The sequence below is a fragment of the Aethalodelphis obliquidens genome, unplaced genomic scaffold (genome assembly GCF_003676395.1).
Source record: "Aethalodelphis obliquidens isolate GAN/ISIS:26980383/991018 unplaced genomic scaffold, ASM367639v1 scaffold74, whole genome shotgun sequence".
In the NCBI taxonomy this organism is placed as follows: domain Eukaryota; kingdom Metazoa; phylum Chordata; class Mammalia; order Artiodactyla; family Delphinidae; genus Aethalodelphis; species Aethalodelphis obliquidens.
In genome coordinates, this window is record NW_020838018.1 from 5,525,804 (window position 1) to 5,543,001 (window position 17,198).

Sequence of the window (17,198 nt, forward strand, 5' to 3'; positions counted from 1 at the left end):
TGGAAACTGCATTGTTTGCTTGTGAATGGTGCAAAAGGCTAATACCTTAGTGCCGTTATGGCAGCTTTTGACCTCAAAGGCACTCTGAGAAGGTCACTGGGACTCCCAAGTCAAAGGGCCATATGGTCCTAATAGACCTGCCATATTCAGTGCCTTCAGGAATTCCTCATTAATTTCAAAGGGCACCCGGCCAACTGAGCATTCTATTACTCTAGTGGTTCTTAAGTTGTGGTTCTGCGGTGACATATGAGAATCTGCATTTCTAACAAATTTTCCCAGATGATTCAAAAGTCTAATATTAGAGTCTAATATTAATATTAGAATGTCTAATGTTCTGGGGTGACATGAGAATCTGCATTTCTAACAAATTTTCCCAGATGATTCAAAAGTCTAATATTAAAGTCTAATATTAATATTAGAATGGCAAACATTTCTGTTCCCCTGTGACTTATTCTAAATGGCAGCTTTTAAAAAAAAGTCAGTATGCCCAAACATGAGATTTTCAAACTGTTCATGCTTATCTTACAAATTCAGTACATTATTCTTACTAACTTTCTCTGCTAAATAAAGGACCTAAAATTAAGTATTAACTTTCACCTGCCCCAATCAAGTTAGGTTCCTCTTGTCTCCCCAAACCAGTGTCTGGAATCCTGAGCAAATTCAAAGTGCTAGTACTCATCCAAAAATATAATGACACTTTTAGACAAATGAATAAATAAAACCCATTGCCAGCTGACCAGATCTAAAAGAAAAGTTAAGTCATCTGGATTTTAAAAAATTATACCAAGTGTAAATATGAATCTACACAAAAGAAATAAAGAGAAAAGTAAATGGATAATATATAAATAAAACACATTGTTCTTGTTTTAAAAATATCTTAAAGTGCAAATAACATTTTATAAGAAGAAAACAATGTATTATGTGGATTATAAGATATGTAGAAGTAAAATAAATGACAACAAGAACACAAAGGATGAAAGACAGAAAAGGAAAATATTCTGTAATAACAAAGTTGAAGTAACAAGATATTTGAAGGCAGACTGACACTTCAGAGATGTATATTTAGAAACCACTAAAAATACAAACAAGTATATCTCAGAAGCCAAAAAGTGTTTAAAGGAGATTCATTAAAAATAAGTAGTTAAGGGAATTCCCTGGTGGTCCAGTGCTTAGGACTTGTTCTTTCACTGCTGAGGGCCCAGGTTCAATCCCTGGTCAGGGAACTGAGATCCTGCATGCCACACAGCACAGCCAAAGAAAAAAAAACAAGGGGGGGGGGGGGGGGAACGAGTTAATCACAGAGAAGGTAGGAAAGAGGGGGTAAAAAAAGACAAAAAACTAGAAGGTAAACAGCAAGAAGGTTTCAAATTCAACCACAAAGATAGCATTAAATATAAGTGATATGAACATTTTGCTAAAACACAAAAATTGTCAGAGCGAATAAAAAGTAAAACAAACCTACTCTCTCTTAGAAACTGACTGTGAATGTAAAGACACAGGTTAGAAATAAAAGGACAGAAAAACTATATATCACACGAAGCACACAATAAGCAAATGATAGTCTGACTGACTATACAGTACCAAACAAAATTCAGGAAAAGAAATACTACCAGGAATAAAAATAAACAATGCAAAATGCTAAAAGGGAAAATTCATCAGGAGGATGTAACAATCCTAAGTGCTTTGCCACTTAAAAACAGAGCTTCAAAATGCCTGAAGCAAATCTTGTTAAAAAAGATAACACACAAATTATACTTAGATACTCACATTCCTTTCTCAATATTTAATAAAACAAGTAGATAAGATATTAAAAGGATATAAAAGCCTTCAGCAACATGATCAGCCCACTGGAACTAATCTCCATCAAGAAAAAGTACTCTTTTCAGTCACATATGGAACATTCCCCAGGATCATATGCTAGGCCCTAAGACAAATTTCAATACATTCAATAAGACTGAACCATGCATGAAATATTATCCAGAGTGACACACAAACAAAGGATATAAAAATTATAACAATAAGAAATTATGAAACAAATAGTTGGAAAGTAAACAAATTCTACAAAACCAATGGATCAAACAAGAAATCACTGGACATTTTAAAAAATATCTTGGATTAAATGAAAATAAAAACACAACATCAAAACTTGTGTGATGCAGCTAAAGCAGTTTTCAAAGGAAAATAGAGAGCCTTATGCTTACATTAAAAAAGCAAAACCGGGTGGCGCAGTGGTTAAGAATTCGCCTGTCAATGCAGGGGACACGGGTTCGAGCCCTGATCCAGGCAGATCCCACACACTGCAGAGCAACTAAGCCCATGTGCCACAACTACTGAGCCTGCGATCCACAACTACTGGGCCCACATGCCGCAACTACTGAAGCCTGCGCGCCTAGAGCCCGTGCTCCGCAACAAGAGAAGCCACCTCAATGAGAAGCCCGCGCACCACAACGAGAAGCCCACACAACACAACGAAGAGTAGGCCCCGCTTACTGCAACTAGAGAAACGCTGCATGTGGCAACGAAGACCCAACGCAGCCAAAAATAATTAATTAAAAATAAATAAATAAAAATAATAAAGCAAAACCAAGTCTCAATTCATGAGCTTAAATTTTATCATAAAACAGCAAAGAAAGGAAGGGCAAGGTAAACCAAATCAGTATAGAAAATCCTAAGGTATCCAGAAATAAATAAATAAACTTCTGAAAGTTAATAACCAGGTTCATCAAGGTTGCAGAATACAAGATAAATATGCAAACCTCAGCTGTATTTCTATGTACTAGCAATGAGCAATCCAAATATGAAATAAAGAAAACAATTCCATTTACAATAGCATCAAACAGAATAAAATACTTAGAATAGCTTTAACAAAAGTATAAACCTTGCCCATTTAAAGCAACAAAATATCATTGCAATAAATTTTAAAAGGCCTAAATAAATGGAAAGACAGATAATCTCAATGTTCATGGATCAGAAGAATTAAAGTTGTCAAGATGGCAATACTCCAGGAGTTGAGCTACAGTCAAACCCTCTCAAAATCTCAGCTCTACTCTTTTACAGAAATTGACAAACCAATCCTAAAATTATGGAAATGCAAGTTACCCAGAATAGCTAAAACAACCTTGATAAAGAAAAAACTTGGAGGGCTCACACTATTCAATTTCAATTACTCTGTTATAGAAAACACTCCTGTTTCTCATCTATATTACTGTCTCTACTCACAAAATACTTATGTATTCTCAATACTACTTCACTGCTGGTCACTGAATGTGTAGAGGTTTTTCCCACTACCAGGCAACTGCAATACGAGCAAGGTGTCCTACATTCAATTCAGTTCTGACATATCTACTTGGAGTTTGCATCAGATCCCACAGGCTAGGGGTTCAGTCTGGCAAGATTGCCTCTCCTCACACTTTAGACGTCAATTACAAGTCCAGGTTGCTACCTGTGCTTCTGACCAGCTAGCTATAAATGGGAGGTTCCCACATCCTGGTCCTCAGGTTTAATTTGCTAGAATGGCTCACAGAACTCAGGAAAACAGTTTGCTTACTATTAATAGATTGCCAGGTTTATTACAAAGCATACAACTCAGAAACAGCCAGACAAAAAAGCTGCATAGGGCAAAGCTTCCATGCCCTGTCCAGGAGCATCAGCCTCCCACCACCTACAAGTGTTCAGCAACAACAAAGCTCTCTGAACCCTAGAGTTCAGAAATTTTTATGGAGATTTCATTTGTAGGAATAACTGTTGTTAGTAATTAAGTCAAGCCCTGGAGGTCTGGGGGTGGGCCTGAATGTCCCAACCCTCAAATCACTTGATTGGTATTCCTGGCAACAAGCCTACATCCTCAGGGGGTTTCCAAATGCTACCTCATTAACATGAACTACGGCATGGTTGAAAGGGGCTTGTTACTAATAACAAAAGACACCTCAGTCTCTCTTACATTTAGGAAATCTCAAGGGATTTAGAACTCTGTGCCAGGAACAGGGATGAAGACCAAATCTTCTTTCTTATTATAAATCACAATATCATACTATACTATTAAGGTAGTACTGGTGTGAGAATAAACATTATAAAAATAAAAATAGAGACCAATGGAATAGAAGTGAGAGGACAGAAATAAACCCTTACATCTATGGACAACTGAATTTCAACAAGGGGGCTACAATTCAATCAGAAAAATATAGTCTTTTCAACAAATGATGTTGGAAAACACTTCACTATTCACATGCAAAAGAATAAAGTTGTAACACATACCATCTATAAAAATTAACTCAAAATGAGTAACAGACCTGAATGTAGAGAAAAAAATTATAAAATATACAGAAAAAAATAGGAGTAAATGTTTTTGACTTTGAGTTAGGCAAAGTTTTCTGAGATTTGACAAAAAGAGGAAAAGAGAAAATAGGCCAGCTGGATATTATCAAAATAAAAAACTTCTGCGATTCAAAGAGCTCCATGTAGAAAGTGAAAAGACAACTCACAGAATGGAAGAAAATATTTACAAAACATATAACTGATAAAGAGACTTGTATCCAGATTATATTAAAAAATCTTAAAAGTCAACAATGAAGACAAATAACCCAACTTATAAATGGAGAATGGGATGTGAACAGACATTTCTCCAAGGAATATACACAAACAGCTAATAAGCAATTAACACATTAAAATGCTCAAAATTAGAGAGATACAACTCATAACTATAATGAAATCCCACTTCACACTCCACTTTTTTAGGAGGGCTAAAAAAAAAAAACAGACAGTAACAATTATGCAGGTACATGTGGAAAAACAGGAACCCTCATTCATTGCTGGTGGGGTGGTAAAAGAAGTACCACTGCTTTGAGAAGTTCTTTTAGCAGTTCCTAAAATTGTTAAAACAGAGTTACCATATCACCCAGTAATTCTACGCTAAGTATATACAAAGTAGAATGGAAAACTATGCACACAAAAACACAACTGGTCTAGCAGCATTATTCATTAACAGTCAAAATGGAAACAACCCAAAGCCCACCAACGGAAAAAAAAATGTGATATAGCCATAAAATCAAATATTACTTAACCAGAAATTGAATTTGATTACGGATACATATTATAACACTGATGAACCTTAAAAAGATCATGCTGGGCTTCCCTGGTGGCGCAGTGGTTGAGAGTCCGCCTGCTGATGCAGGGGACACGGGTTCGTGCCCCGGTCTGGGAGGGTCCCACGTGCCGTGGAGCGGCTGGGCCCGTGAGCCATGGCCGCTGGGCCTGCGCGTCCAGAGCCTGTGCTCCACAATGGGAGAGGCCCGCGTACCGCAAAATAAAAAAAAAAAAGATCATGTTAAGTAGAAGAAGCCGCTCAGAAAAAGCTATATATTTTGTGATTCTACTTATATGAAACCTCCAAAATAGGCAAATCTCTATAGACACAGAGTAGATTAGTAGATTAGGGTTTCTTCTAGGGGTGATGAAAATATACTAAAACTAAATAGTGGTGATAGTTCCATATCTCTGTGAACATATTAAAAAATACTGAATTGTGGGGCTTCCCTGGTGGCGCAGTGGTTGAAGTCCACCTGCCGATGCAGGGGACACGGGTTCCTGCCTCAGTCTGGGAAGATCCCACATGCCATGGAGTGGCTAGGCCTGTGAGCCATGGCCGCTGAGCCTGTGCGTCTGGAGCCTGTGCTCTGCAACGGGAGAGGCCACAACAGTGAGAGGCCCGCGTACCACACACACACACACACACACACACACACGAGATATATATATATATATATATATATATACATATACTGAATTGTGTAAATTAAAAGGGTGAACTTTTGGTACACGAATTCTACCTCAATCAAGTTGTTATTAGAAAAAAAATTCCAACAAAGAAAATTCCAGGTCCAGATTGCTTCTGTAATGAATTCTAGTATGAACTTTTAAGGAAGAAATGATATTAATTTTACAGCACTAGGAATAGAAAGAAAAGAAATAGGTGACAATGAGCAACTATTTAAGGCCTATGACTAACATCATACTTAGTTGTAAATAATAAATAAATTCTTCACATTAAATCCTGGCCTGTTCAAAAAAGAAATTAAAATGCATAGAGATTAGAAAAATATCTTTATTTACAAATCATATTATTTAATATATATAATAGTCTAAGAAATCTTCAAGACATCTAGTAGAAGTAACAAGTGAAGTTAGCAAAACAGAGATAAACAACATCAATGAACATGAATTATATTTCTACTTAAATCCAAAAAAAAATTGGAAATTGAAGTTTTTAAAAGTATCATTACAGATAGCATCAAAAGATTTAAGGATACATCTCACAAAAAAGGCTGAAGACACATAAGTGAAAACTGTAACACACTGCAAAGGAACATTAAATGCTAAGGAAAAGTAAGGACATTGTTCACACATCAGAAAATTCAATATTATTAGATGTAAATTTTCCCCCAAATCTTCTAAACATTCAACACAATCCTTATAAAACACCACTAGGGTTTCCAGAAAAAATAAAATTTTTTAAAATTTATAGGGAAAGAAAAACAAACTGTAATAGCCAAAAGAAAAAGTTAAGAGGACTTATTCCTTCTGATGTAAAAACTTACTGCACAGACAGATAAATCAAAATAGTGCATGACTAGTGCACTAGTCAAATAGTGCATACCTATTAAGATAGGTATTTAGATCAATAAACCAGAATGATATTGAGAGAAGCCTATGCATATATGTACAATTTATTTCAAAAGGTGCCAAGGCAACTGAATAGGAAAAGGATAACCAGTGAGCCAAGCAGACCTTTAGCTGCAAAAATGAATCACAATCTATATTTCACACCATTTACACAGATTAACCGGAAAAAGTCAAAGACTTAAATGTAAAATCTAAACCAAGGATATTTCTAGAAAAAAACAGAGGAGAAAATCTGAATGACCTTTGTTAGGCAAATTATGAAACAGGGGGTGGGGGGAATAGAATAGGAAAGTAAAGGAAATGATAGATTGGACTTCATCAACATGAAAACCTTTTGCCCAACTGTTTCACAACTAAAAAGATCAACCACAGATTAGGAGAAAAAATTTTCAACATGTGTATCTTATAAAAGTCTTCTATCAAGATTGTATAAAGAACTCTTTCAACTGAATTATAAGCTGAAAAACTCAACAAAACAAATGGGCTAAGGATCTGAACTTACTTTTTTAAAAGCTATGTGAATGAACAAATAGCATACAAAAGTTGTTCATCGTCATTAGTCAAAGAGAAATGATAAATGAAACCCAAGTAGATACAACAGACCCCCACTAAAAGGATAAAAACTCATCGGGTTTACATCACAAAATGATGGTGAATATTTGGAGCAACTAGAATTACTATAAGTTACTAATGCCCACGTAAATGACACATGCACTTTAAAAACATTTGGCAGTTATTGTTTTCTTCTTCATATACAGGCATATGTCAGAGACACTGCAGGTGTGGTTGCAGATCACAGCAATACAGTGAATATCACAATAAAGTGAGTCGCACAAATTGTTTGGTTTCCCAATACATAGAAAATCTGTGTTTACACACAGAGTAGACTAGTAAGTTTGCAACAGCATTATGTCTTAAAAAACAATGTACATATCTTAATTTAAAATAACACTTTATTGCTAAAAAATGCTAACCATCACTGAGCCTTCAGTGCATGGTAATCTTGCTGGTGGAGGGTTTGCCTCAGTGTTGATGCTGCTGACTAATAATGGTGGTGGTTACTGAAGGCTGGGGTGGCTGTGGCAGTTTCTTAAAACAAGACAACAATGAAGTTTGTCACATCAATTGACTCTTCCTTTCATAAATTATTTCTCCGTAATATGCAAAGCGAATTGACAGCATTTTACAGACAGTAAAACTTCTTTCAAAACTAGTCAATCCTCTCAAACCCTGCTACTACTTTATTAACTAAATGTGTAATATTCTAAATCCTTTGTTGTCCTTTGAAGGATCTTCAGAGTGTCTTCACCAGTAGATTTCATCTCAAGAAACCACTTTCTTTGCCCCTTCAAGAAGCAACTCCTCATCCATTAAATTTTTATCATGGGATTGCAGTAGCTCAGTCACATCTTCAGGATCTGCTTCTAATTCTGATTCTTCTGCTTCTTCCACCCATCTGCAGTCACTTCCTACACTCAAGTTTGGAACCCCTCAAAGTCATCCATAATGACTGAAATCAACTTCTTCCAAACTCCTGTTCAGGCTGATATTGTAAACTCCTCCCATGAATCACAAATGTTCTTAATGTCATCTAGAATGGTCAATCCTTTCCAGAAGGTTCTCAATTGACTCTGCCCAGACCCACAGAGGAATCATTACCTATGGCAGCCATAGCTTTACAAAATATATTTTTTAAATAATAAGACTTGAAAGTCAAAACAACTCAACACATGGGCTGCAGAATGGATGTTGTGTTAGCAAGCATAAATATACTAATCACATTGTACATCTCCATCAGAGCTCTTGAATGACCAGGTGCATAACCAATGAGCATGTTTTGAAAGAAATCTTTTTTCTGAGCAGTAGGTCTAACAATAGGCTTAAAATACTCAGTAAATCATGTTGTCAACATATGTGCTGTCATCCAGGCTTCATTGTTCCATTTCCAGAGCACAGGCAAAGTAAATTCAGCATAATTCCTAAGGCCCCTAGAATTTCTGGAATGGTAAATGAGCCCTGGATTTAAATTAAAGTCACCAGCTGCATTAGCTCGCAACAAGAGAGTCCTTGAAGCTTTGAAGCCAGGCATTGACTTCTCCTCTCTACGTATGAAAGTCCTAGACGGCATTTTTTCCAATAGAAGAGTATTTCATCTACATTAAAACTCTGTTGTGTCATGTAGCCACCTTCATTAATCATCTTAACTAGATCTTCTGGATAACTTGCTGCAGCTTTTCCATCAGCACTTGCTGCTCCCCCTTGCACGTTCATCTGATAGAGATGGCTTCTTTCCTTAACCCTCATGAACCAACCTATAATAGATTCAAACTCTTCTGCAGGTTGCTTGCCTCTCTCAGCCTTTACAGAATTGAAGAGAGTTAGGACCTTGCCCTGGATTACACTTTGGCTTAAGGGAATGTTGTTTGACCTTTTATCCAAGACACTAAAATATTTTCCATATCAGTAATCAAGCTGTTTCACTTTCTTATCATTCATGTTGTTCACTCGAGTTATCACTTTAATTTTCCTTCAAGAACTTTTCTTTTGCATTCACAACTTGGCTAACTGGTGCGATCAGCCTAGCTTTCAGAATATCTCGGCTTTCAACATGCCTTCCTTACTAATAATTTCTATTTTTTAATTTAAAGTAAGTGGCATGTAACTCTTCCTTTCATTTGAACACTTACAAGCCATTGCAGGGTTATTAATTGGCCTAATTTCAATATTATTATGTCTCAGGAAATAGGAGGCCTGAAGAGAAAGAGAGAGATGGGGGAATGGCCAGTCAGCGGAGCAGTCAAGACACACACATATTTATCAATGAAGTTTGCCATCTCATACGGGTGCAATTCATGGTGCCCCAAAACAATTACAACAGATCACCATAACAAGTATAATAATGAAAGAGTTTGAAATGTTGTGAGAATTACCAAAACATGACACAGAGACACAAAGTGAGCAAACGCTGTTTGAAAACTGGCAGCAATAGACGTGGCTGGACCCAAGGGGCTGCCACAAACTTTCCATTTGTAACAAAAAGTAACAGCTGAGAAGCCTAATAAAGTAAAGCACGATAAAACCAGGTTTTCCTGTAGGTATACATAAGACCCAGGAAACAACAACTAGGGTCTTTACACAAAGGTATGAAAACATAGCCACACACAGACTTGGACTTAAATATTCATAGCACCTTTGCTTATCATAGCACCAAAGCAAAGAGGACCTCATGTCTTATCAACAACTGAAAATACACGCCAAAGAACGAAACATTACTCATCACTATAAAGAATAAATACAGACACACACAACAATATCCATGAATCTCCAAAGAATTATGCTAAGGGAAAGAAGCCATACAGACAGGATATAAAGTGTGATTCCATTTATATGAACTTTCAAAAAAGGCAAAAGTATTGAAATAGAAAGAGGATCAGTGATTATCATAAAATGGGTGGGAAGAGAGGACTGACTGAGAAAGGCCATAAGGAAAATTTTCACATGATAGAAATACCTGTATGATTTTGGTGGTATAGCCGTACACATTTTTCAAAAGTCACTGAATTATACATAGAAACTTGTTGAGTTTTATTTTCTGTTAATTATACCTCAATATAGATGATTTTTTAAAAAAAACAGGAGAAGAAACAGAAAATCAAATACACTGTAGGCAGTCGCATGATAAAGTAGGCTCACCCAATGAGACAAGGTGGCTGTAGTTCTCCAGCATCACATCTCTGTACAGGGTCCTCTCAGCAGAGCTCATACACTGCCACTCCTCCAGGGTAAACTCCACAGTCACGTCCTTGAATGACACTGATGTCTGTGAAAGCACATTTCTCATCAATCTGAAGAATTCAAAATTAGGTGACATGGATAATACCTTTGGAATGTAAGATGAAAACTGAAATTTTTTCACATTATGAAAAATCAAAAATATCTGACAGTACACACATTATCTGTGATGTCCTAGGGAAGCAGGCATTTTCAGAGTTTTGGCTCTGCCTTTAAATTCCATCCAAAATTTGATCACTTCAAAGTACAACTGCTAACATCACCATTTCTTGAAAGGATTACTGAAAGTCCTGCTATATCATTTATTTCCACCACTATCTCACTAGGGCCCACTCTCAGAGTTATTATTAAATTATAAGTCAGGTCATGTCTTTTCTCAGCTCAAAATTCTCTAACCAACCTAGTAAACAGAGATGAATATTGAATTCATAGATTAGGAGATATAGTATGATGGAGATTGTCAGTTCTCCACAAAGAAATCTATAGATTCAATGAAATCATAATCAAAAGCTTACCAGGATTTTTAGAATCACAAGTTAATTCTAATATTTACATAGAAAGCAAACAATCTAGAATATGAAAACAGTTTTGAAAAAGAACAAAGTCAGAGGACTGGTATTACTTGATTTCAAGACATACCATAGAGCTTAAGACAAAGAAAGTATGTGATATTAATGAAAATGAAACACAGAGATCAAAAGAAAAAGTATAAAAATGATATATACAAACATAATGCACACACACAATTATTTAATTTAGGTGTCTGGGCAATTCAATGGAGAAAGTATATTCTGACACAAATCATGTTAGACTAAAAAACTCCATTAGAAAAATAATAACAATAACCTTGATTCATACTTTGCACCACAAAAAATAATTAATTCAAACTGATCAAGACCTTAATGAATATGCTTTCTGTTTAGATTTTAGAGTCACGTGAATATATCACCTATCTAAAAAAGAAATTGACAGCTGGTGTACTGAAGTTGGAACCAGCAAAATGGTTGAGTGCATGCTCCCTCAACTCAGTATTTAGAATATACTAACAGTACAAATTTCCAAGCCCAACAGCAGGCTCTGAAATTCTAGATTTATGACAGGGCCGATCCGTTAACACGTTTGGTTGTTTTCTGATCAGCATTCCCTGTGTTAAGTAGAAAATTTAAATATATGAAAACAGAAATTATTGATGTAACAACAAATATAAGAGAAAACTATCAACAAGGTCATGAAAATACATTGCAAAAACAGACAAAAATGTACAATTTTCTCTGAAAATAATAAAAAAAATAGAAAACCAGACTAGATCCATGACTGTTTAAATAAAGTGACTCAGTAATCTACATCAACACACAAAAAGCAGATGTACTCACAAAGTCCAGTTTTAGAGGTGAGTTTCAGGAAGTCTATAACAGATGATTTTCTCATATGAAATAGACACAGAGAGAGACAGAGAGAGAGAGAGAGAGAGAGAGAGAAAGGATAAAAGAAGGAAGGGGGAAGGGAAAGGAGAGGAGAGGAGAAAAAAGCAGAAAGAGCCCCGAAGACTAATATAACCAAGATACCGCAGTTAGTCAGGGACATAAGAAAACAAAATTATAGGCTAATGTAGTGTGTGAATACAGAATAAAAGTTCAAATATGATAATAGCAAAAAGATGTCAGTTACAAATTTAAAACAAAAAAGGCTCACACCCACTACCAAGTAGGGTCTATACAAGAATTCAAGAGTAAGTTAACATTCTAAAATCCATTTAAGCTACTTTCTACCTCTAATATTTGGAGATTAAAAAAAATAAGCTGTAGCTTTACTCCAATAGATACAAAAAGGTATTCGATATAATTCAGGGTACATTCATGACCCAAGTAAAACTGATTATAAAAGGGAAATAACTTACACTGATAAAAGATGTGTAACAGAATCTGAGAGCAATCTGAAATCAAGAGTTGAATCTATCATACCACTAACAGGGGGATGAATAAAGCGCTCACCTCAGATATGTTCATTTTCAGTAGGTCTTGGGAGAGTGTAGAGGACGGTGAAGATTCAGTTGGGGGGGACAGAAAGAGGAAAAGGTCAGAACACCTGGCCTGCCTTATGGTTCCTACATTCACCTCCCAATCACCTCAGCAGCCCAGCTGAGGGGCAGCCTCCCTAAGGACTCACGTTGGCCCTTGAAAAGGCAAGGGAAGTACCCTGTGGAAGCACCACTTGTCCATCTTCCAGTTTGAAATGATCATGGGGCTTAAACCTACCACTTCTCAGTTGGTAAAAATAATTTTTTTTACTAATTTAAACAATACAAACAAAAAACTAACATACTAAAATACACCAAAGAACGACACGTTTCATTAAAATTAACAGTAGAAGAAAAGACACTGCCTGCATCCTTACTTTGTTTTCCTAGCAATATTGTTTACCCCTGGAGTTAGAAAATCCACAGGAAGCCCAGTAAAAAGGATGGCAAGCTTTAAGACAATTTTTAAAAACATTATTGAAGTGGGCTGCATTTTCTCAAAAGGGACTCTTGATAAGTTTCTTCTGATGACTGAACGGTATGAACGACTGTTCGACTCCTGGCTCTGTCACATTCCGGGTGGGCCTGGAGAAGTCACAGGCGCTCTCAAACTCAGGACCACCTCACCACCCTGAGACTCAGATCTGCTTTTTGCTTAACGTGTGTTTAATGCAGATGCTCATACCGCTATCACGAGATAATTGGGAGGCTTCTGTAAACCACCCAAGGAAAAGAACGAAGTGTCTTCTGAACAACATCTACTGTCACTTTTTCGGCGGTTAGTACCTGGCACTTGCCTCTTTTTCCAAATGACACCACATCGAATTCTAAGAACAACGCCAGGAAGCAGGCATTATTCATAGCCTCCTTTGCAGACCTGACTCGTCCCCAGGTTACTTCTCCCGCCCACAGTACCGGTGACACGGCTGTAACTGACCGGGTCTCTCACGCTCCAGAGCAGGGCTGCCCAGCACACTCTCCGCCCGCGCTTTCTGGCCCGCTCACGGCCAGCGTGACCACCGCGCCTTCCCTCCCACTGTCCGCCCCGGCGTCCCCCCGTCAGATGCAGGCGGGGCCGGGCTTTCCATCCCCACACGCACCGTCCCCGCTCCTAACGGGTCTCAGCGGCACCTGCCCCCGAGACCACAAGGCCCGAACCGGGATCGCCCCACCCACCTTCCCAGGGCCGACGTCCAGGCCAGACCCGGGCACTGCAGTCCCGCCTGGACCAGAAGGCCCGAGACGTACCACTTCCGCCCCCGCCACGAGAACGCCGCTCTCAGCAAAGCTCCGGGCCACGCGAAGTTCCCGTCTCCACCGTGCAGATCCCGCACCTGCGAGGGCCGAAGCTCCAGGTTCTTCACACCACGAGGCCTGCGAGGGCGGAAGAGATGAGGCGGGGCCTATGTTGCACAGGCGCAGAGGAAGCCCCAGAAACCAGGAGGGCTGTGGAGGGAGAAAGACTACATTTCCCGTCGCTCCCCGCGCCCTGGGGTGTCTTGAACAGAGCAATCCATTTATTGCAGCAGAGTAGAAATACGGGGGAAATGCTTGTTCCGTGGTCCTGGGTTCTCCGAGACCCCGGATTGGGTGTTTCTCCGCACTGTGGTTCTTGAACTATCTCCATACCTGGCCTATGTGGGTGTACCAAGGCAAGCAGGTAAAGGTCATGACTGATACCAGATTCTCCAGATTGGTAGATCCTGATAGTCCCGAGAAAATATCCTCCTAATGGAATAGAATTTTCCGTCTCTGCATTAATTAACCTACTTGGCATCAAGGGGGCGTCCTTTGTGAAAGACAAATAGCGTATTTTCTCAAAAGCGAGTTCACTGGTTTAGTCATAATGGAACAGACTTCTTTTTCATTTACTGCAATTTTGAAACCAAGTAGGACGCTACAGGGCTCTTCTGGATACAAAAGCCCTTCCCTGTCCCTTGCATCTTTGTAGGAAAAAGGTTTCAGCTCCTAGACCATCGCTGAGTTCCAAAGGACAGATTCAAACAGTTACTAACCAGGGAACGGAGGGAGTGCAGAAGCAAAGAGAAGCAGTCAAGAAACAATACTGCAGCTATAAAACAGGGACCTGGTTCCTCTTCAAGGGATTATACATAAAATATCTTTGAGTTTTGCTGCAGGATCTAAAGCCCCCTCTCTGCAGGAGGATGGTAACTTCAGGTTGAGCACAATATTCCTGAAGAGCACCCAGTCACCTCATCACCAAGCAAAGTAGATACCATGCAGGCTCCGACCCCAAATATGCCTATAAAACTCTTTCCTCAAAATCATCTAGGAGTTCAGGTCTTTTGAGCATGAGCCACCTGTTCATTCTCCTTGCTTGACCACTGCAGTAAATCTTTACCTGCTCCAAACATCAATGTTTTGGTCTGTTTGGCCTTACTGTGCATCAGGTACATGAACTTGCATTTGGCAATGATTTTCTAGGTAAAAATGCCTGACCTTCTAACACTAAATCTAAATATGACAGTATAATGCACTGATAGCCCAACCATGTTTGTTTTATGCAAATTAGATGGCCCTCCTCATGACATAGGCCTAGCAAAATACTCAATATACTTTGCAAGTATTTTTTTCATACACCACCAATTCTGACCTGAGCAAGGCTGTTGAAAAATCATTATTCTTTCAACATTTTATGGAGTATTTCCTGTGTTCTTTAATGTATATAAATATATTTGAACATTTTGTTTTCAATTATACAAAAACACAAGATCAGTTTCATCAAAAGAGTAGTGCTTGATGGGATAATTGGAGGAAGTTCCCACTCTCCATCTCCTTCCCAAATATAACCAATGTTAATTAGCCTCAACTTTATTCAGTGCAGTACACCACACAAATACATTTTTCAGATAGAAGCTTTCCTTTTTTCTACTTATTTACAGCTTATTTTGACCCTTAATTAAAATGTAATCATATCATCAGGTCAAACTATTTAGAACTACATTGCTGGGCTGCACCCTGCATGCCTGCAAGAAAAGATATCTTTACAAAAGTGAAATAGTGACATTATCCTGTCTGCCACTAATATAATCCTGCCCACTATATATCCTCTCTCTTCTTTAACTCTCTTATGCAGGTTAATACTTTTCTTCATATAGACTTACATATAGGTAAACATTTATTAAGTTCTTTCAATTTGAATCCTATTACAGTAAATAAAACACTCTCACATATGGTATAACAAGTATTTATTTGCACATAGGAGAGATGTTTGTTTTGATATATTAACAATATTTTCTCCTTCATCCTCTAATTTATTTTTTAACTAATTTTAATATTAATAGTCTTGGATTTTCATGCACAAAATGACAAGTTACTCATTTTCAATTTTATCATAATTTGTCCTCTATTATGGGCTGAATTGTACCCATCTTCCAAATTAATATGTTGAAGCCCTAAGCCTGAGTACCCTACTATGTAACTATATTCAGAGTTAGGGCCTTCAGAGAAGTAATTAAGTTAAAATGAGGCTGTTAAGGTAAGCTCTAATCCAATCCAACTGGTGTTCTTATAAGAAGCTTTGGATACACAAGGAATGCATACCTACAGAAGAAAGACCATATGAAGACACAATAAGAGGGCAACACTGAAAAAGTCCCAGAGATCTAAAGCACAATATAGTGAATACAAACAACAATATTGTATTGTAATCGTCAAACTTGCTAAGAGACTAGATCTTAATTATTCCAATCACCAAAAAAAAAAAAAAAAAAGATAATCATGTAACATGATCAAGGTGCTGATTGTCCCTACAACAGCAATCATACTACAATACATAAACCTATCAAATCAACATGTTTTACAACTTAAATTTACATAATGTTATATGTCAAATATATTTCAATTTAAAAAAGGAGACAACCACCTGCAAGCCAAGGAGAGATTCCACAGAAGACACCAAAATTAAGGACACCTTGATTATGAACTTCTAGACTCTCTAACTGTAAGAAAATATATTTCTGTTGCTTGAGCCCTTAGTCTGCACCATTTTGTTATGGCAGACCTAGCAAACTAATACACCTCTCTAATGAATTAAAAGTAATAAGCACAAAAAGGCTGATGGAGCTTTATTAAATAAGTCATAATTGAATTTAAGTAAAGATTACTAACGGAGATAAAGTACATATACATCTCATCTCATATATTATATATATTATATATGAAATATCTTTTCTGTGTATTCATAAAACCTGCTGTGTGACACCTATTATTCTAGATGCTGTGTTGACAGTAGGGAAAAAGAAATAAAAATCCGTTTACTCTGCTCTTGGTTTTCTGTTCAGGATTAGTCTATTAGTTGGAGTCACAGCAAGCGAGCAAGAGAGTATGGCACTAACCTGGGAGAAAGTCCTGACCAAATTGGTGCTGCTCCCTTAGGTTGAGGTGCTTGGTCATGGCTGGCCCTTTGTTCAGGACAAGATAGTCCAAAGAAGAGCCTTGCTCTCATCTCACTTAACAAACCTTAATGGCAAAACACAAAAAGATCAAACCGTTTACAAATAACATAAATACATCTCAGAACCAAGCTCAAGAATATTTTTTTGACTACAAAATATCCACCACCCAACGAGTCTCTAATCCAATTAAAAATGATCAGATTTGTAAAGATTCAAGAAAATGGGATCCATGCTGAGCAAAATAAACCAATTAAAATTGTTGCTAATCATATACGGGTGTTAGAATTAGGAGA

The 17,198-nt window shown here is 37.5% G+C and overlaps 1 protein-coding gene across 4 annotated transcripts in view; it reads right to left on the reverse strand.

Annotated features, from left to right (window-relative positions):
• LOC113612314 (zinc finger protein OZF-like) overlaps positions 1-16,954 on the reverse strand; it is a 32,276-nt gene extending 15,322 nt beyond the window's left edge. The window contains exons 1-4 of one of the 4 annotated variants that reach the window (XM_027092118.1): positions 16,846-16,954; positions 13,664-13,861; positions 12,462-12,520; positions 10,372-10,498 (exon numbers count right to left, since the gene is read on the reverse strand). In XM_027092118.1, coding sequence (XP_026947919.1) covers positions 10,372-10,498; positions 12,462-12,476 — 142 coding nt within the window. In that variant the 5' untranslated portion in view covers positions 12,477-12,520; positions 13,664-13,861; positions 16,846-16,954. Of the gene's footprint in view, positions 1-10,371; positions 10,524-12,461; positions 12,521-13,663; positions 13,862-16,845 lie in introns of those variants that run through there. The other 3 variants (XM_027092117.1, XM_027092115.1, XM_027092116.1) reach the window with 3 other exon arrangements.
• Positions 16,955-17,198: the final 244 nt, after the last annotated feature.